Raw genomic sequence first — 21,175 nt, forward strand, 5'->3', positions numbered from 1 at the left:
ATTAGAGCAGATTAATACTAGATTGAAGCAGACTCAAACACACACACACACACACACGTGCGCAGGCAGGCAGGCAGGCACGCACACACATACACACACGTGTGTGCACGTGTCCGCCGTGTGTGAGCTGTTTCCAGTCATTGCCTCCCTTTATGTAGGTGTCAAACGCTCCAGGTCTCTACCAGCCTTCATCAGGAAATCTCTCTCTCCCCCTTTCCTCCTTCCCTTTCCTCCTTTTTACCCGCTAACTGTGTGATGAATGTCCTCCACCCGAATACAAACGAACCACCAGGGTGTGTGGGTGGGGGGGGTTGTATGAAGGGGAGATGACTGTGGAGGGGAGGAGGGGAAAGACGTTAGGGGTAAAAATGTAAAGAAAGATTTAGAGGAGATTTAAAGGCGGGCAGTAGAGGGTTAAGATAGGGTGAGCAAGGTCAGAGGAAAGACTGTAGGTGAATGGAGAATTGAAAATAGAGAGGAAAATAGAAGGGAGGATAAGGAGCAAACCGGAGATAAAAGGGGGAAAATAAAGGAGAAAGATCTGAGTAGAGGAGGGCAGACAGTAGAGCAATGGGAGAGGAGGAATATAAGAGGAGGCGATGAGGAACCAGAGGTGGAAGGAAAGGAGGAGTGGAGGGGAAAGGAGGAGTGGAGGGGAAAGGAGGAGTGGAGGGGAAAGGAGGATGAATAAGAGGGGAGAGAGCAGAAGGAAGAGAAAGAGAGAGTGAGTAACAGGACTGTGTGAGCATGCATGGCAGTTAGGTCAATCCATCTCCTGCGGTGAGGGCATAGTCTGAGGGCTAAAATAAGATGATGCTCCACCAAACTCGCTGTTCAACACACACACACAGACACACACACACAAAACACAGAGAGAGACACGGGGACACACAGACACACACACACACACACACACACACACACGCAGAAAACACAGAGAGAAAGAGAGAGACACACACACACATGTTCACACACACAAAACACAGAGAGAGAGAGAGAAACACACACACACACACAGAGAGAGTCACACATACGTACACACACACACACAAAACACAGAGAGAGACACGGGGACACGGGGACACACAGACACACACACACACACACACACACACACGCAGAAAACACAGAGAGAAAGAGAGAGACACACACACACATGTTCACACACACAAAACACAGAGAGAGAGAGAGAAACACACACACACACACACACACACAGAGAGAGTCACACATACGTACACACACACACACAAAACACAGAGAGAGAGAGAGAGACACACACACACACAAAACACAGAGAGAGAGAGAGACACACACACGTACTCACACACACAACTGGATATTACAAGTCTACCTTTAAAAGCATAAACAATACTTTCTAGTGAGCCAAACACAAACACACACAATTCATACCCATCTTCGTTGAAATAGATATGTTGTATGTAGCTTTATGTTCCAACAACACGACAATGTAATCTCATCTGTGCTTGCTACTCAGCTTGTTGCTGCTTATTCTACACATACTGCACATGGACATAGTGGTAGAACAAAAGGTGGGTAAATGCTTGATGACACCAGAGAAAAAGACGAAAGTAAACATTTTGTTGCAGACACTGAAGATATTATAATATTAATAATATACGCCATTTAGCTGACGCTTTTATCCAAAGCAACTTACATTGCAGTGAGTGCATACATTTCAATATATACAGTACCAGTGAAATGTTTGGACACACCTTCTCATTCAGTGGTTTTTCTTTATTTGTATTATTTTCTACACTGTAGATTAATATTGAAGACATCAAAACTATGAAGGAACACAAACTGTATGGAATTATGTAATAAACAAAAAAGTGTTAAACAAACCAGGCAAGGTGTGTCCAAACTTTTGACTGGTACTGTATGGTCCCAGCAGACAAGCTATGTAAGGGCAAGTGAATTTGTGTGACTTACTTAAGAAGTTAATCTTTATATGATCTCCGTGGTGGTTAGGCTGTATTAGGTATTCACTTCGAGTGGTTAAGGTTAACATTAGCATTAGCAACAATAATTAGCAAATATTGTTGTCCATAGAGCAATTCAATCTGTGGCCATAAGTAATAACACACCTCTTACACCTGGTATATTTGCTGTTAAATGGTAGATTAATATATTTTATTTCTTTGTATATCTTAATGGTAATTTAAATGATGATGGGCGGGTATAATGACTCTTGGCTGTGTCTTGCACTGTTGTTGTACGATAGAGGTATTGACGGCAACACTGCCACAACAGCTGAGGTGTGTCTCCCCCTGGTGTCCGTTCAAGGTAAATACAACAAGCCAATATGACACAAAATATCCACAATCCATAATGGACCAAATGGCACTCACCATGAAAGATGCTGTTGTCTGTCAGGAAGTGGCGGCAGTATTGCGGCCCGCCTTTCCTGTTCACAACCCAGGCACTCATGATGGAGGGATGACAGAGGGGAGGGAGAGAAACCTACGCAGGAGGAGAGCAGAGAGCAATGTCTTGTGAGCATTCTGTTCACACCATTTTGATTTGGCACATTTTCCGCTTGCACTGATTAACACATTACAACTGCAGGCTACGAGCACAGTGAAGGTCAAAGTCAAAGATAAGTACATTTTGAGGAGACATTCAGCAAGGTGATAACTATGGTTTCTGTTGAATAAAACATGACTGACCTGGGGGGGGGAGGGGGGGGGGGGGCTGACGAGAGAAAACAAAGACTCTTGATTAAAATGGACAGTCGGGCGGCTCACGACTGGTAGAACACTGATTATAGTGATGACGAGCTAACAGCAGGGCAAGAAGGAGCCGTACAAAATTACAGCAATCTGCCCTGAAAACACTTCAAATTGACGTATACATGGGAAACATTGTGATGTTTTTTTCTTGTCATGTCGTCACACAGGTTCTCTAACTGAAAGTGAGAAAATACCTAGTCAATCTGAGAGTGTGTGTAATATAGGTTCACTGAAGGAGATGAGGGAGACTCAGTCCCTCATTATGGCACACGCACTCTGTGTAGCTATTCTCTGAAACCCTATTCAAGCACCCCTGTACAGCCCGAGGATGCTTGCACTTTTCACATTTTCAGAAGTCACGTCTCTTTCCTGGGGCTGTCTTGATGAAGCTGTAACCCAAGGTAAAGACCTCTCACTTTTCACCAACCCCAAACCACCTCAAAACTCCTCTAAATAACTCCCCCTCGAGACTCTCAAGACTCTACTCTCTTCTTCCTCACCTCCTCAATCACCCTTTCACTCACGATTAGGATTAACACATTTTCACTCCTATCTGTTTGTCAGATTCTCTCCCTCTTCCTCTCTTTCATATCCTTCGGTTCTCCTCTCCCTAACCCCTCACACCTCTCTGTTTTTCCATTGCTCCCTCGAAGCCTTCGGTCTCTTCCTCTCCGTCCCCTCTCAGCTTTCATCTCTTCACCTCTCCTTCACCTCTGTTTTTCTCTTCTGCTGCTCTGCCCTCCTCCCCTTCACTTCTGTTTTTCCCACCTGTTCCTTGTCCATCTCCCTGTGATTTACTAGCTCTGTCCGCACGCACGCACGCACGCGCCCACACACACACACACACACACACACGCACTCCAGGAAAAGGTTCCGTAAAGGGCTCGAAGCCTCTGACTTGACGAGATGTCTGGTTTCAGCAGATTTAAAGGGGACCAGGGTTTAAGGGTCAAAGGTTAAATCTGTGGCTCTAGGGGGTGAACATGTTTTCTCCAAACGCCTGTTGCTTTCTCACATCACATAGAACCCTCTTATCTCAGAGAGCTGCCAGCGAATCACCATGCCAATTGTAACTGAGTTGGGTTCACCACCATGCTTGTTTCACACACACACACACACACACACACTCCTTACTTTTTTTGAGCTCTCTCTGAGTTGTTAATTGAGTAGGAAATGCTTGAGGTAGTTGCTTGTTACAACAGATCTAGGATCATATACCCTTCCCAAAATCCACCCTCAACATCAGGGGGAGAACTAGAGTATACAAAACAGGGGAAAACAATACACTTGAAATATCTAACAAACAGAAAATAGAAATAAAAAAGAACAAACCAAAAGGTATGAGACCTAAGAATTTGTTTCACAGCTCCGCAAGCGAATGCCTTTAGCTTTTAGTGAGCTGGTGCATTCCCACATGGAACATTCAGTAGCGTGGAATCGTCACCAATGTAAAGTTCGATAAGAATTGTAGAAACAATTATTCTCTACAATCTGTGTCTGCTCTCTGATGTTACATTTCTACACACAGCACTTTTGCAGAGTTCCAACCACCTGATCAAACGCCTAAACCTCTGTATGAACAACAGAAACAAAGAGGTGTGGGTGCTGGTAGCTGGAGGTGCTGTAGGTTCAGAGTGATCCAGGAGGGAGTAGTCCCGAGCCTCCGTACCAGCTAATGCCTAGATACGCGTGGAAACAACGAATCAAGCTTCTGAGAAGGGAGAGAAGGGAGAGAAAAACATTTCTACGGACAGACACTCTCTTAGGGGTAGGAGGAACTCAGAATGAAATGGAGGAATCAGAGGAGGAGACTCAGAGGAATAATGATCGGCGGATTTCATGCACATACACAGACCTCCTGTTACATCTATAGAATACAGACACCAAGTGCACTTATGCAAATCGTGGGAGGCAACACAGCTGGCTTGAGAGATTGGCTAGAGGAAATGCACTGCATGCATATATATACCCCCCCCCCCTCTCTCTCTAACTCTTCTCTCTTACATATGGATACATATAATACGTCAGGTTCTATATACAGTCTATATAAGACCTTAATATGAATCTGCTGTGTACAGTCAAAGTCTTGTGAGCTGGACTACAGTATAATGTATAGTCTCCATTATCTACAGATAATGGCTGTTTCTCAGACGCACAGTGTGGCTTGGCCAAGGTGTTAAAAATTGTCATTATTACTGTCATGCTGTGTTTGTGTGTGTGTGTGTGTGTGTGTGTGTGTGTGTGTGTGTGTGTGTGTGTGTGTGTGTGTGTGTGTGTGTATGCCTGCATGCGCCTTTGTGTGTGTGTGTGTGTGTGTGTGTGTGTGTGTGTGATGTTGCAGTAATGTGAACATGCCTGTTCTCCTGTCTCTGTAACCCGAGCAGCCTGCTCAGCCATGGGAGGGTCCCCAACCCAGAGGGAACCCAGGGTACTGTGAGAGTAATGCCCCCCTACCAGTTACCCTGCATGTCCACTCTAGCTGTCCCTTGGTGATGTAGTGTAGATTTTGTCTTAGCCCTGCTCTGTATTGATGTTGTACCTCTGGTTTGTTCTTTTTCTATTTCTATTTTAATAGAAATCTATATTTCTATTTCTAGTTTGTTAGATATTTCAAGTGTGTTGTTCTTCCCTGTTTTATATACTCTAGTTTCCCCCCCGAATGTTGAGGGCAGATTGGGGAAGGGTATATGACCCTAGATCTGTGGTAACAAGCAACTACCTCAAGCATGTCCTAATCAATTATCAACTCAGAGAGCGCTCAAAAGGTAAGGGGTGGGTGTGGGTGTTTGTGTGTGTGTGTGTGTGTGTGTGTGTGTGTGTGTGTGTGTGTGTAAGATTGCTTTACCTAACTAATTGCATGGGACAGACACTCAGGGAACAATGGAGTGGGGGGTTCTGCGGGGTAACCCTAAATTAAGAGTAACTCATGTGCTCTCTCTCGGTCAATCAATAACTCAACCCTAAATTAAAAGTAGTCTCTCTCTCTCTCTCAGCTATTGTCTTTGATGTCAACATCAGTGAGCCTTTGTTATAACATCAGACAGCTTTATTGACTGACAGCTTACTATAAAAGCTCCTATGGAGGTCTCCTTCTCTGTTTCATCTATTGTTTCCTATTGGATTTTATATCATGTTTTATTATGTCTCTGCTTGTATTGGCATTTGTAATCTCTCTCTCTCTCTCTCTCTCTCATCTCTTTCCTCTCACGTACACATGGTTAATACAGACAGACAGACACTCTGACTCTCTCTCTCACACACACTCTCTCTCACAAACACACACACACACACACGTCCGAGGTGCATCTGCTCTCATCCCACACTGAACCACCAGCTGTGGTGTTTGAGATAACTCAATAAGTCAGAGGTCTAGCCTCGCTAAATCAGCCCATCCTGTGTGTGTCATCAAATCAAACACAGACACAAAGGGAGAGCATCTGTCTCCTGTGAGTACTCTATCACACACACTCACACAATGTTCACACACACACACACACATACACATTTGTTTCAACTTTTGGGACTATTCCCTTGGTTGGCTCTGTGCCAGCTAAATCAACCAACAACTGTCACTCTCGCTAGGAGATTAACTGTTGCCACCTCTTCCTTCCGTAATTCCACTAGTCTGCACAGAGAGATGATTATTTGACACTGGGAATAATTCCACAAAAATGAGGAAAAAATACACAAACAAGGTAAAACTACCTCTGTGTTTGTGTTTATGCCAGAAGAAACCCCACACCTGGGGAAGATCCTCCTGACATTAAAAGGTGTTTATTTGTGTGTTTCAGTTCCCTTGACGGAAAAAACAAGTGTGGGATTTCATTCCTTATCAGGCCCAGCTACGACCAAGGGCCACACACACACACACACACACAGTAACTTTCTCTCTCTCTGACCTACAATGCACACACTGCTGACAAGAGAGAATTTTTAGGTGATTCAATGTTACAGTATTGGGTGCAGTTGTGTTGTAAACGTGTGTGTGTGTGTGTGTGTGTGTGTGTGTGTGTGTGTTTCTCTCTCTCTCTCTGTGCATGTGTACGTGTATGCCTGCCTGCACATGTGTGCGTGTGCGTGTGTGGGTGTGCGTGCGTGTGCGTGTAGGGAGCGGACTGGTGTTGTTTTACAGTGCAAGACAGAGGGGTGGGCCCAGTCACAGGGTCACACTCCTTCAGATCTATTTCAAGTTCTGAACTCCTCTCCTTTCCTCCCCCTCTACTTTCCCTCCCCATCCCCCCCTCCTACCCTCTGCCCCCCCCCCCCCCCCCCACCCTTCTCCTGTCTCTGACATTTAGGCTTCAACAGCCTCAATACGCTGGTAAAGAACGGAGAACGTCACTGGAGACATCTAAACAAGGGCACAGCGCTGAAACACTGACATGATACAAATATTCCCCCATGATCCCAGAAACTGTGACAGTGTGAAAAACTTGATGTGTTTGGTTTGAAGATTTATTTTCAAAAATCGCTGGATTTGTGGTCTTCTGTGGCTCAGTTAGTAGAGCATGACGCTAACAACGCTTAGGGTTCGATTCCCACTGGGACCATATGTACTGAAAAATTTATGTATGCACTCACTGCAATGTAAGTCACTTTGGATTAAAGCGTCAGCTAAATGGCGTATAATATCAGCCATCATATAAACACTGCACACATAAACCTACGCTCTAGGGTGCTTAACCAACCTATAGAATCGTTCACCATTTGAATCAACATTCAAAAGGCACATTGAATTCTGTGTGTGTGTTTGCTTTGTTCTAAACATCTCAAATAGGTCAGACATCTAAAAGAATGTCTGGTGTGACTCGGTAGTATCTAGAGTGAGTGGGATAGTGGGCGTGCGTGTGTACGCGCACACACACACACACACACACACACGCACACACACACACGCGCACACATACAGTCCAACATGTCCGCCCTTCACTCCTCCACTGGTCAGAGAGAGAATTGTTCAATTATTAATTTGGGCTCAGTGCACCAACAAAGGATATAGTTTCCACTTCAATCCTACACCAGAGTGCCCAAGCAAACATATTCACTCCACAGTACTTTACTCACATAACACTGGAGTCACTTTACCCCCCACACATTCCTGCACATCAGATATTCATGAGGGTATGAATTTATTTATAAGGGGCATTCCATCCATATGCGTGTGAGAGAGATGAATAATCTTCCCTCCAAGGGGTAAGAGGCAAGCACTGTCTATCCTAGTGTCAACAAGCTTGTTTGTGTTTTTGTGTGTGTTTTTGTGTTTGTGTGTGTGTGTGTGTGTGTGTGTGTGTGTGCATTATACATTTAAGGCACTTATCCCATCATTTCCCAGTTGGATAACACCTTCCATTCTTACCTGAGTCCCTATACCGAGCTATGCCTGCTAGAGAGGATCAGACAGTGGATCAGTGTGTGGGAATCGGATACTGAAGCTTAATCCTGCTACTTTAACAAGCTTTTTCATTGGTCCCTGTGCTTTACAATAACTCATATGAGAATAGGACCAACCGACTTCTGAGGGGTAGGGAGAGTATAAATAGAGCCCATTGTCCCGCCGGGACCGTTGTGAATAAACTGCGACAGCTTCTAATTTACTATTTTAAAACTGAAACTTCAGGATAAGTAGGCTAACTGACTCAAAGGCCAACAGTCAGGCGAATACGCCTGTATCGGTTTACATAGGCCTACGAGCTCTACTATGGAGCTATGGCAGAGCCTGTATCGGTTTACACAGGCCTACGAGCTCTACTATGGAGCTATGGCAGAGCCTGACAAAGGCTTGCCTTGTGGTGATTACGATGCAGTGCACAATGCAGTTTGACATGAAGAGGGGAGAGAGGCCAGTAACGGCCTTTAGGCTGGACCCTTGTTGAGGCTGGCAGGTCCGACTGTAAGGGACATCGAGAAGAGATTGTAAGACCCTAGACATTACACACGTTAAGCCAGTAAGGATAAGGTGCAACCATATGTGTTCAAAGTATTCCTATTGTTTTCCAGCACTGAAAAAAAAAAAAAGGCCCAGACCCAGTCCACACAGACGTAAATTGATGCTGAGTGAACCCTCTGGCTCCTCCAATCTCTGCGATGGAGATCGGTTTGAGCTTCCGGGCTGGTCCCAGAACACAGCCTGAAACCGGACATCTGTTATACACTCACATTACAGATTTGGGCCAGATCATCATCAGTGACACAAGCCGAAAGCGGCCAAATAATGAGAATTATGACATGAACATATAACTGTCATTGGAGCAGAACATTTTAATTGAACAGCGAAAAATGGTTACCACAAAAATGACGCGGCAGACACGAATCTACCGGATATTTGTCTCTTTGAGCAAACAGGAACCACACAGAGGTAAGAAGAAATGTATTTTTTTTCACTTGAGTGTTGGCTTTTATCTATTCTTGTATTACAGTTGGCTCAGCCAATTCTCAGGTCCCTCCCCGGGCCTATTCGGTGCATTAAACTCAAGCTTTTAGCCTCCTCTACCCGCTGGTCCTTATGATGTCACACGCTTGGGACAATTTTGATGAAACTATGGTGAAAGATGCGTCTTGACATACAGATTGTTTAGGTAGGAGTTCCGAGGTGACGCCGATTCATCATTAAACACGTCATAATAGGGTGCAAAGTGGAGAGCTAGGAGTGTAGCTTAATAAATAATAATAAATGTATTTAGAGAGCACATTTTCCTACAGAGACTGCAGCTCAAAGTGCTGTACATAAAAAGTCAGAAACAATAGTACACTAGAAGAAAAGTGAAATAGGAAAACAATAAATAAACAGCAGTAGCCTACATGATACAAGCAATGGTAATAGATGATTCAAGTACTATTCAATCCCAAGCAATATGGACCAATAGTGCAATAGAAAGCCCTAGATAATAAAATCCAGTTCTGTTCTATTCATTCACATTGATTGGTATAGCCCTTACTCACTTAATTACCTTAATTAATTTTCTGATGGTGCGGACAATGGTTAATGCAGTAACCATATAGACTTACGAATTTGGGAATCATATTTTGAGACATCAACACACGCTGTAAGAAGCAAGACTGATAAACTGATCAAATAAGCACTACATGTTCCGGTGACTTTTCCGGTGTAGGAGTGTAACCTAATGCAGTAGGCAAATATTTTGTCTTAGTTCATTGTGGAAATTTGTGTTTGAAGTAAAGGAGTCTTCTATCAATACAGAGTTAGTACGATAGTAGCCTAATGGCACCATAATATTTGTTCTCTTTGGTCACAGAAGGTGATCGCAGCGAGAGAAAAGCCCTCCATGTGCGCAATGGGGACACAGCACTGTAAAACATTGACAACCAGAGTGTCTTCGTAAAAAGTTTATAAATAAACGTCTTGCTTCATTCCATCACTCTCCTTTTATAGAGGGGCGCTACATCATTCGTGGGGAACATGTTTACTGTACACTTGTCTTCCCAGTAAAATCCTGCCTACCCCTCAGTGTAAGAGTTGTGTTCTGTGTCTTGCACCGAAGTCAAGCCTCTGAACACCTCACTGGTTCGACCCGAACATCCGAGGGTATCTGGTCCAGGTGCGAATCCATTTTGCTATCCGTGGGGGTACACCTTCGGTCATTGTCCGTGGACGTAATTTATCAAGTGTCCTACTATACACACACACACACACCACTCAATACGCATTGAAAATCCCCAAGGACTTGCTTCGCTGAGGGGGAGTGCCCTGTCTTTTTCTGTATGGGACGGCTACCGGCTGAGTGTGATTAAGTCCTTTGTTGTTCCCCATCATCGCTGTTTTGTTGAAAATCTATGCCATAAAATCACAATGAGGCGGAAAAACACTCAAGTTTTGTCTGAGTCAATTTAGCAGATTAATTATTGACTATGATGTCACACGGCAATATGCCAAATACTTTGGAAAACATACTGCAATTTGCACAACAATACTACTCATGTCATGCCAATGGGTAGGTAGGCAACAGAAGCCTAGTCTCGTTCAGCAAGATCCTTACTTACTATAGGTTAGATTAAAACATTCCGACTACTGTAACATTGTAAGGAGAAGAGTCCGTTAAATGGCAACCCGCACTTGACACAGGTGAACTGTTGCCTTGGATACTGTATATCCTACGGACAATGTTACTGTAAAAGAGCATAATGTACAATAACAAATGCAACATATGCCACGTTGTTTTCATAAAATGCACCTGCTGTAAGTCCATTCGCACGACACACAAACAAATACTTACTTTACTCAGTTCTTTTCAAAGTTTGAGAGCAGAGCAGTCAGTCAGAGCAGAATGTCTATTCTTAAAACCTTATTCCTTTAGGTTCCATGTCGTGGAGCACAGCACTGAGTCAATAATATAGTTTCCTCCGTTGGAGAGTGTGCAGAACTATCCCCACTGGTGTGAAGCAAGCCCGTACCGCCACACGCCGAGTCCCTATTCAAACGAGCACAGCCAGGGACCGGTGGCTGGAGGAAAGTTCGGAGTGGATTTTCAGGAGCGGATTACTCCAGTTCTATGAGGCCAGTCAACAAGAGAGGAGACCAATACGTAGCCCTTAGATACACTTATGTAGATCTAAACACACATATGGTATTTGTTTAACTCCATTAGGATTAGTCAAATTTCTATCCAGTACTTTCATCTATTTATCCTGCAGTGACAGTAAGTGTAAGCACCACTTCACATGAAAGAAAATTGAAACATTGTAAATAAGAACACAATCAGTTGTTTTATTTTGCATTTTCTTTTTAATTGAGCCTTAAATTCAATACTATAAACAACATTCCTCCATGTGGCTATAAAGACACACACACACTCTCTCTCTCACACACACACACACGTTAACTGTTACTGTAAATCATGATGCTTTTAGAACTTCTAGAATCACACACATTTGGCCGATTATCTCCATGGTTTCCTTCCCACAGTTGCCCCTTTGTGATAGTTCAAAGTCTGGCAGGGCCAGTCACCAGCGCTGAACGCACCTTACAATTCAAACCAGCCCCACCAATCAGATGCCACGATAGCAGCAACAGCCGCCTGTGACATTTACACAACAAAAGACACACTGGCTGATTCCTCCCCCCTCCCTTTTCTCTTCCTCTCTTCCTCCCTTCCCTCTCACACACCCGTCCCTCCATCCACCTTCCCTCTCCCCTCCTCCTCATGGACCCAAAATCCCACTCATCTCACTCCCCCCATCCCTCTCTCTACTCTCCATGTGCCCATTACATTACCCATTTCTTTTACTGCCTAGACCCCCACCATACCACCACACACACAATCCCCCACTACCCAGGACGGGGCGTTCCATTAATCTGTGTTAGTTGTATTGTCTTTGTTTCTTGATACACGGGTAAACGAACATGAGACAGGACACACAGTTGGTTCCAAACCATTCTAATGTTTGCATACTTATTAAAAAAAAGAATACAAAGCCCCTGGTCTGAGCATTGATTACTTTACCTAATGATGACCGATAGATAGATGATTCACTTACTTAAACAAATGTATTTGTTGTAAGTCGCTTTGGATAAAGGCGTCTGCTAAATGCCATAAATGTAAATGTAAAAAAATGAGTGCGATTAGTTAGTTTGTCCACGGCTGTTCCTGTGTCTCACATAGAGCCTGTTTATGGGCCCCTTTGGACCTTTGCTGCATGAGAGGGAGCGATTGCTCTGATGTCTGATGAGTCACGTTAGGCCTAAGATCCCCCTTTTTATGAGCTCTTAAAGACCCTCCACCACAAACCACAAACAGAGAGAGAGAGAGAGAGAGAGAGAGAGACATACATACACACACACACACACACACACACATACACACACAGCTCCCACGGGGGCTGATTGGGGCCCATATAGGGTTTCAGTTCTTGATACGCTTTGTCTTTCCGATTTTGAGTTACTATGGCAACGGTGATCTCAGTGAGGGGGGGTAAACCAGCAGACCCCCACCTCTCAGTCGCCGTGACAATGCAAACCTCCCATGCCCCCATACACCCTCCCATGGAGAGGGGGGAACGGGGGAACAGAGGGATTTGGGGTTGGGGTTTTGAAAGGGAAGTGAAAGCCCAAGGATTAGTATAAGGACTTCAGTCTGGGGGTCGTAACGACAAAATTACCCCAATCCTCGAAAGACCTAGTTTTCCCAAATCAGTGTTTAAATCAGTGTCTAAAACAGTATGGACGAAAACAAAGGAATGGGAGAAGGATAAGATAGGTGAAAGAGTAATAAGGTTTATATTCAGAGGGTAATAAGGTAAAGGGTTATTAAAGACACTTTCCGATTTTTGGGAGGATTTTTTTGGTCATTATTCCGGTCTCAGAGTGCTTTGTAAATCTGGCCATTTGGTAGCTGTTTTCCTCAGCTAACACACATCTATCTATCTAAAGTTTACAGCTTTATCACCCCCTGGATGATAGATCCTTTGCTTTAAGAAGCACGGTCCCTAACCCAAACACCACTGTCCCAACACAATACACAGAATGTGCTGTATATTTTCATCCAAAAACACTGTTATAGAAGTGGCCTACGAGCCCATGGACTTCCCCCTCACACACTGAGCTGGGCTGGTTCTCTCCAAAGCTACCTGGGCATATTGTATGAACCACCCCTAACCCTCTTTTCCACCTGAATGAATGAATGAATGAATGAATGAGTGGAATCAATTAATGAATCAATCAATCACGTCTGCTTAAAGAGCCTCCTGATGAGTCTGACTAGTATGTTGTCCCTGACCACCTGCGAGACCCTCTCTGATAGGCTGTCCTCCTTCCAAAATCCTAGCCCCTTCCTCTCAGCCTTCCCCTCTGCCCTGAGCAGCCGTTTGTGGAGACGCCAGCGGAGGTGGGAGTCAGGGGCCAGGCCGCAGATGGGCACGGTGCGTGCCAGTCCCAGCTTCAGAACGTCTTCATTCACACAGCGACTCCACAGCAACCCCTGGTGGTGGGAGGGAGGAAAGAGTGAGTTTTACACCAGGGAAAGTTCACACGACAAACACATTACAAATTAATCTCCTTTTTATGGACAACTCGGAAGTAATCTTTGGACCCTGAGAGTCAGCGAATCCAAGACACACTAGCATAATCTACTTGCCCATAGTTCCTTGTTCACAAATTATTATAGAATCAGTATCACTGCTTGTCATAGACACCATCATACACTTTCATAAACTGGTACTGACCCTGCTGACAGACAGTCAGACATTGACATACTCCCAGCCACAGTGACTAACCCTATGGACCGCCAGACAGCCAGCTAGAGAGGCTGCCAGCCAGCCAGCCAGACAGGCAGACAGCCAGCCAGAGAGATTGCAGACAGCCAGCTAGAGAGACAGGCAGACAGACAGGCAGACAGACAGACAGACAGGCAGGCAGGCAGGCAGGCAGACACACCCACAGACAGTAACCAACCGTGCTAAGAGAGACAAGGCAGTGGAGAGTCTCCTCCTCTCTGCTGATGAGTCGGAGCCCAACCATCTGGGCGGGTCTCAGGTGCTCCTTCAGCCACGACCTCCCCTCAGGGGTCAGCTCCACCCCTGCCAGTTGCACCGTCAGGGGAGACGCACACACACCTGAGGACAGAGGAAGGGTCAGTCACACTCAATATACTTAGCAATTCAGTTTCAATTTAAGGCAAAGGTGAACATAAAGGTTTTTAGCCCATTTTTGAAAGTAGCCAGAGTTGGGGCTGATCTAAGATCTTCCGGAAGAATTCTAGCTATGTGTAGCATAATAACTGAATGCTGCTTCACCATGTTTTGTTTTAATCCTAGGAACAGTCAGACCGGTCCCTGATGACCTAAGAAGTCTAGAGGGTTCATAGTGTGGAAGCAAGTCAGAGATGTATTTTGGCCCTAAACCATGAAGCGATTTATAGACAAGTAATAGTATTTTGAAGTCAATTCTATAACACACTGGGAGCCAATGCAGAGGCCTGAGAACTGGTGTAATATGTCAAGTTCCTGACAATGCAGACATGCAGACAGACAAAACTGTAGACATTGCAGACATACTACTGTGTATGCAAAGCTAGAGCAAATTAGATATGCCATACAACAATAGACAAAGACTATAAAACCAAACTACCTTTACAAGCACTTTAAACAAGCTTTTTGTTTTTAGACTGTTGGACATCTCCATCTCCATTGCAAGAAATCAAATAATCTTTTCTAAACTCCGAACATTAGCCATGCTATTCCAGGCGGGCTGCAAGGATAACATGCGTGCAATTTGAGGATTGAGATCTTAAGTGTCCTTTTACACTCTAATCAAATTGATAAGGTGCTTCCCTGCAAAGACAAACTACAGTGGCCCAATGTCGAGACTGTGAAGGAAGACAACTGCAGGAGGTCAAAAGGGACAAAGAGGAAGAAGTTGAATCCCTTTAACTCAATAGAGGAGCGATGTAGATGTGAATAACCCCTGCTGATGTAGCAGATAGGGGCACAGTCTCAAACATAACTCAGTTTCACTGCATGGTCAAAGGAGCTAAAACTTAATATCGCAGCCAACAGGCTGACTAACAGGCTAACCATGCTAGCTGAGTCATAGGAAGAGAACGAAGCGAAATCTTGTAAACGTTTTGATCCAATATGCCTATGGCTGCTGACGCAGGGCATGGCACTGTCACCATAGAAACATACTGGATGTAATTAGATGAAGAGGACATACACTACATGGTGATGTTTAAAAGGACATACATGGTGATGTTTAAAAGGACATACATGGTGATGTTTAAAAGGACATACATGGTGATGTTTAAGTACTTCAGCAGACATCAATCGATGATCCAATGGCTATCTTATCGTAACAAACCCGATTATTTCCTTATTATCTTCATGGCAAAAACATACGAGCGTACCACACGAGAGAACATTCTCCATTAGGTTGAATTTCAACTCAGTGAATTCAGTAATTACATTGTAATTACATTGAAATTACAATTCAATTACAAATAAAGCATTTATTTCCAATGATTTCTCAATAAACTGAAAAAGAGAAGCTTTTTCTATCAAACAATATCCCATATTTGAATTGTAAATTCAAATCACTTTATGAATTGACTGAATTGAAATCTAACTGACCCAACGCCTGTGAATACAACAAACCAAGTACATACAGTCTACGATTTCCAGTAGGCCGGGATTAGTATGGGATAAGTCTCTTGACGACAAACTCTGCATACTACACACTAGTCTAGAGGCTGTCAAACATATCTTGTTCAAAGGTTACTGAGCAGTCAGAAGTGGGTGGGCTGTTGGTGTTCAAAATTAAATTACTGACAAGGTCATAGCACCAAACAGATCTCACAAGCAGGCACACCCGTTTTAAAATTTAAAACTTCAAACAATCACATTGAGTCACATTGAGTCTTCTATTTGGGTCTCCACCTCAGAATGCCAAGAGAATGTTAATAGTAAGATTAAGATAACAGAGATACATCGCCTGTGAAAAGAGGCTAGTATGAGATGAATGTGTTATAGGACAGACAGCTGTTAGCTTAGACTTTTCAACAGCTGTGAAGGGACTCAATGTGATTGTTTGCAGGTGATCAGTCTGTAATTGGTCTTTATTTACCCTATGAGCAATTCTGTGTGTGTGAGTGTGTGTGTGTGTGTGTGTGGGGGGGGGGTGATCCCCTTATTCTTCCCTTACGTTCTGACAACAGGGGGGAGAGAAGCGGGATGTAGATTGGGACATGCTCCACTTCCAGTCCTGACTCAGTGATGTTATGTACTCTCCCTCGAAGGCTGACATGCTTCTCTATAAACCGAGCTGGGATTTCAGAGACAGTGCAAAACTTGGTGACCTGAGAAGAGACAAGAGAGCTCCTTAAAATCCTTTCCTGAAACTCAAATAATTTGTATCTAGACTAGGATTAAACCATGCCAATGCCATTTAAGGGAATAATTTATAGTGGGGACATCAGAGACCCTATAAAAACAAAGATATTAATTCCAAAATTACATTAACTATTATCCTTGCATTAAGATGGACTCAATTCAACTTATTGAGTGATTTGTTGATGACATTTTTGCATTTTAGCTCATTTGTGAAAGTGAAAGGGTCTGAATACTTTCCGAAGGCACTGTAGGATATACAATCAACTGTAGGCCTATATCTGGTATACTGACTATATCTGGTATACTTTTTTTACATTTATTTTTTGTCTGACCTTTTTCTTACATTACTTGTTATCACAGGTGTTAAGTGGTGTCCTGATTCTACTACCAAAAGCATCCCACTGCTGCAAGGACAGTTGTAAAACAAGACAGCCCATAGGTCTCACTCTACTGTCATTCTGCTAAACAAACCCTGCACAGCTAGAAGGACCTAAAAGCATATTGATATTGATGACCCAGTTAAGAAAAAAGGCAGTTATTGTAGCATACAAGAGTAATTTTGTTGACAAACTAGTCTCATTAACTGCCACCTGTCCTGACCCAGCATCCATCTGTTTGTTTTTATTGAATATGCCTTGAAGGGAAGGTGTGAAGCCCATTCATCTTTCTGGTCAGGTTGAAACAACACAATCTGTCAGTGTTAAGGGAATTCCCTTGCCATTTGGAGTGACAGTCCTATGTAGTGACAGATAGTCTGAGACGTTGTCATGTATTGAAAGAAAAATTACCCTGCCAAGACACAATTTGTAATAAAATCCTTCTCTCTGATCGTTCGTCTGGTGGTTGTTTTTATTTTGATACGTGACAAAGTCCCTGACTCTACCTGTCCATTGGACTTGCATAGAGGAGGATGCTATCCGGCTAGGATGGGCCTATTGTACTACTACTACTTACCAGTTTAATACTCCTTGCTATTACTATAACCCCGACAACTGCCAGTCCAGTACTGATGTTCTAGAGAAAAACATAAAACAGATTCGATCAACAAGGAATGCTGTATCCCAATTGCTGATTGTGAGCAGTTGACTACACTGTCTACTACAAATAAAAGATAACAGCAATGCATTCTTTTGAATAGCACCTTCTCACAAACCCAAAGCTTTTTACAGGTACATAAAACATCAAATGGACAAGACAGTGGACAGGAATTAGACATAGGTGGACAGACAAGACCAAGGCTAACTAACTTAACACATTAAGACTACTATTTGATGCTGCTCTGCCGACAGACATATAATGTAACAGTCGGTAGTGAATACATGCAGTTGATGTAGGCTAGAGCAGCGAACCGAGATCGCTACAGTCAGTCACGTCCTAGCTCCGAAGCGACACGTCGCAGGAGATTAAATGATACGGAGTGTCGCGTCGGAGTTAGGCAAATCCTGACAGCATCGATCACCGCTGAGCAGACTACTCAGTGCATTGACATGTCATGTCTACTGGATTCGTACCCGGACAATCGTTAAATTGTCATCAGCGAGCTTAGATATCAAAGAAATTATGTTATTAGATGGTTTCCCGTCTGTTTCCCTGTCTGTTTCTCTGTCACCACGTCGGGAATCCGGCATGTTGTTGACATTTGTAAAGACTACAAAAATCGCTCCGCCCAGAAGGGGAGGGGAGGAAAGAAGACCAGAGAGACGGCTGTTTATTTTAAAATGTTTTTACATTTATGGCATTTAGCAGACGCCTTTATCCAAAGTGACTTACAACAAATACATTTATTTAAGTAAGTGAATCATCTATCCATCAGTCATCATAAGATAATGTAATCAATGCTCAGACCAGGGGCCATAGGCAGTCACAATGCTAGAAGAAGGAACTTCTTTTTATTTTATTTTTTAAATGTTATTAACAGGAGAGAAACTTGTACAGGGGGGTAGTGGGGGTGAAGAGGTTCACCTCTAAGCCAAAAAGCTGAGAGGTCACAATGCAGGCTACTTCAGTGTCTAGTACGCTGTGTGTCTTCGAGTTTGTATGTAGCAGTGAAATACAGCAAAGACTACTGTGCAGTGTGCTTATGATTCTGTTCAGCAAGTAAAATGCATATTGTTATGTATTAGAAGATTGAAATTTCTATGTACTTGAGCTATCTGTCTAAAGGGTAAGGTCGCCCAATGAGTATAAAGACAATTTTTAAAGTGAGTAGTAGACTGGATGTTTCTGAGTAGCCTACTTCTAAATTCAGCCCAATATTGAATGCTGCCATTAGTATAATCATGAATGAACAATGATGAGTGTTGTTGTAGCTAGGCTACACCATCAGGTCATCAAATTCAGCACCTAAAATTTGAACCCAGAGGAAACTGTAGAGATAGTTTGGCCCCTTTTTACACATGACAGAGTGAATGGACCTTCCAGTTTCAGCATCCCATTGACAGCCCTAACCTTAACCAAACCCATAATCCTAACTTTAACCTTATGGTAACCTGTTTTTCTGGTCAGTTGTGTCCCTTGCTTGCTTAAACAAGTTTAAGGTGGGGCGCTTTTATTTTGAAGAAATCGTCATTTACATACATTGACATTGACCGGAAGTAGGTGGGTGGAGTTCCACTATTGGAGCTCAGAGAACACAGATGTGTCACTCACCATTATACCAGGGATGTTCTATATTCAAAAGAGACACTCGCCATTATACCCAGTGATGTAGTGGAGGGTAAAAAAGGACTTCTAGAAAATGTCAGCTCATTGGGTGGTGTGGTGCATCCCACATCACTGCAAATGCAACTAGTTACTGGTGCTTTTCAGTACGTAAGGTTGTATAGAATACTTTGAACATGTATTCAGAACACACTGAATAATCAAATCCCTTGCAGAAAGTAGCTACAAAGGGGTGGAAACCTGTTTGAAACCTGTTTGAATTGAATGCCCTGAAGCATGGAAATTCCTCTTCATCCCTACCTAAAGAAGTTTTGTCAGACTCCGGCCTCATTACAGAAAACATTTAGATGAGTAATGCCTTTAACCAGCATTTTATCTCAGCAGGCTTTTTATTTGAGAGAAATGGTGGTTTGGTTGATCCAGTCCTATTGCAGCTTTCGGCCCCCTTTGATTGCAGAGTCATTGACACATATTTGTAATCTGACTGCCCATGTGCTCCCTCTCCATAAAGGTGGTGACCCCTCCGACCTAGATAACTACAGCCCAATATCCAAGCTATCTTGCCTTTCCAAAGTATAAGAGTCCCTGGTCAACTCCCAGCTAAGAACCTTTTTATCTTCTCATTCTATTGTAAATGTGCATCAATCTGGCTTTCGATCTGGTCAGTAGCACAGCCTCAGTGGCTACACGACTCTTAAATCCTGTGTTAAATTGGCTAGATAAAAAAAAAAAAAAACATTGTGCTGCCTTATCTCTCAAGGCATTTGACACAGTCAACCATTACCTTCTCATTCAGAGGTTGAGATAATTGTCAGAGTAAAAATATGAGTCAGTGGCCCTGGTAACACGCATTGTTTCACATCATCTGTTACACTCACCCCCCTTTGATCTCCACCTCCATAGACGTTATATTTACATTAATGGCATTTAGCAGATGCCTTTATCCGAAGCAACTTACAACAAATACATTTGTCTAAGTAGGTGAATCATCTATCCATCAGTCATCATAGACAGACTCATCCATGTCACGGCAACATTGCAACCATAGCCAGACACAGTCATAATGTTGTGTCCAAATTGAACCCATGCCAATTGTAATGACCACCAGAGACAGAGGGTAGCATCGTGGGTTTGGGAGAAGTTGTAGTTAGTGATAGCAAGAGGTTGATTGAAAGAGCTGCTAATGTCAACCATCAACCTTCTTTACAGAGTAGATGACAAAGTAATATGTTGAGAGGGAGGAGGGAGGGAGAGGGGAAGGTTGGTTGAGGAGTGAGGAAAATGTGGAAAAAACAGTTTCCCTGGTTCAGAGGCAGAAGATTGAGTTTTAGAGCGGTAGAAAGAAGCTTTAGCAGCAGACACAGAGGATGAGTAATCAAGGAGGAGAGAGTGATAAGAGGTTAGGTCGTTTTCCTCCCTTTCCTCTCAGCTGCCAGAAGCCCTGTTCGTATTCAGATAGCCAAGGTGCGGGCGGAGATGATCGAGCTGGCCTTTGCGGTGAGTGGACAGAGATAGTCAAAATATGACAAGAAAGTGGATAGGAGGATGGAGGAGGCGGCATCAGTAGACAGAAGGGAGAATGATTCAGTGGAGGGTAGGGAGGATAGAACAGAGGAAGAGAGGGAGGTGGGAGAGAGGGTTCGCAGCTTGCGGCAGGTAGTAACAGTATGGGTTTGAGTGGGAGGGGATGGATTTGAGGGGAAGGGAGAAGGATAGAAAAGTAATGGTCAGAAACCGGAAGAGGGGTAACAGTAAGGTTGAACATTCGGATATGGCCACTGACTTCCTACAATGACAGCTAAAATAACTCAAGTGGTGGAGGTAAAGCCCCTCCCACCTACCAGCAGTCCTGCAGACAGTAATTAGCCCACAAGCTACCAATCAAAAGCTTCAAACACAGCCAGATAGCCAATTAAAGCACAGAA

The 21,175-nt window shown here is 43.6% G+C and overlaps 2 protein-coding genes across 2 annotated transcripts in view; both read right to left on the reverse strand.

Annotated features, from left to right (window-relative positions):
- The window catches only part of plch1 (phospholipase C, eta 1), a gene marked incomplete at both ends in the record, with an annotated part of 57,074 nt that extends 54,623 nt beyond the window's left edge, over window positions 1–2,451 (reverse strand). Inside the window, one exon of the mRNA XM_083681180.1 lies at window positions 2,373–2,451. Coding sequence (XP_083537306.1) covers window positions 2,373–2,451 — 79 coding nt within the window. The remainder of the gene's footprint in view (window positions 1–2,372) is intronic.
- Window positions 2,452–12,294: 9,843 nt separating this feature from the next.
- c18h3orf33 (c18h3orf33 homolog (H. sapiens)) lies at window positions 12,295–18,217 on the reverse strand (the record flags this gene model as incomplete). Its single annotated transcript, XM_083681181.1, has 5 exons — window positions 12,295–13,684; window positions 14,158–14,318; window positions 16,402–16,555; window positions 17,544–17,603; window positions 18,101–18,217. The coding sequence occupies 5 exons, from the start codon at window positions 18,215–18,217 to the stop codon at window positions 13,430–13,432; spliced, it is 747 nt and encodes a 248-aa protein (XP_083537307.1). The 3' UTR covers window positions 12,295–13,429.
- Window positions 18,218–21,175: the final 2,958 nt, after the last annotated feature.

The sequence above is a fragment of the Argentina silus genome (assembly GCF_951799395.1).
Source record: "Argentina silus genome assembly, chromosome: 11".
NCBI classification, from domain to species: Eukaryota; Metazoa; Chordata; class Actinopteri; order Argentiniformes; family Argentinidae; genus Argentina; species Argentina silus.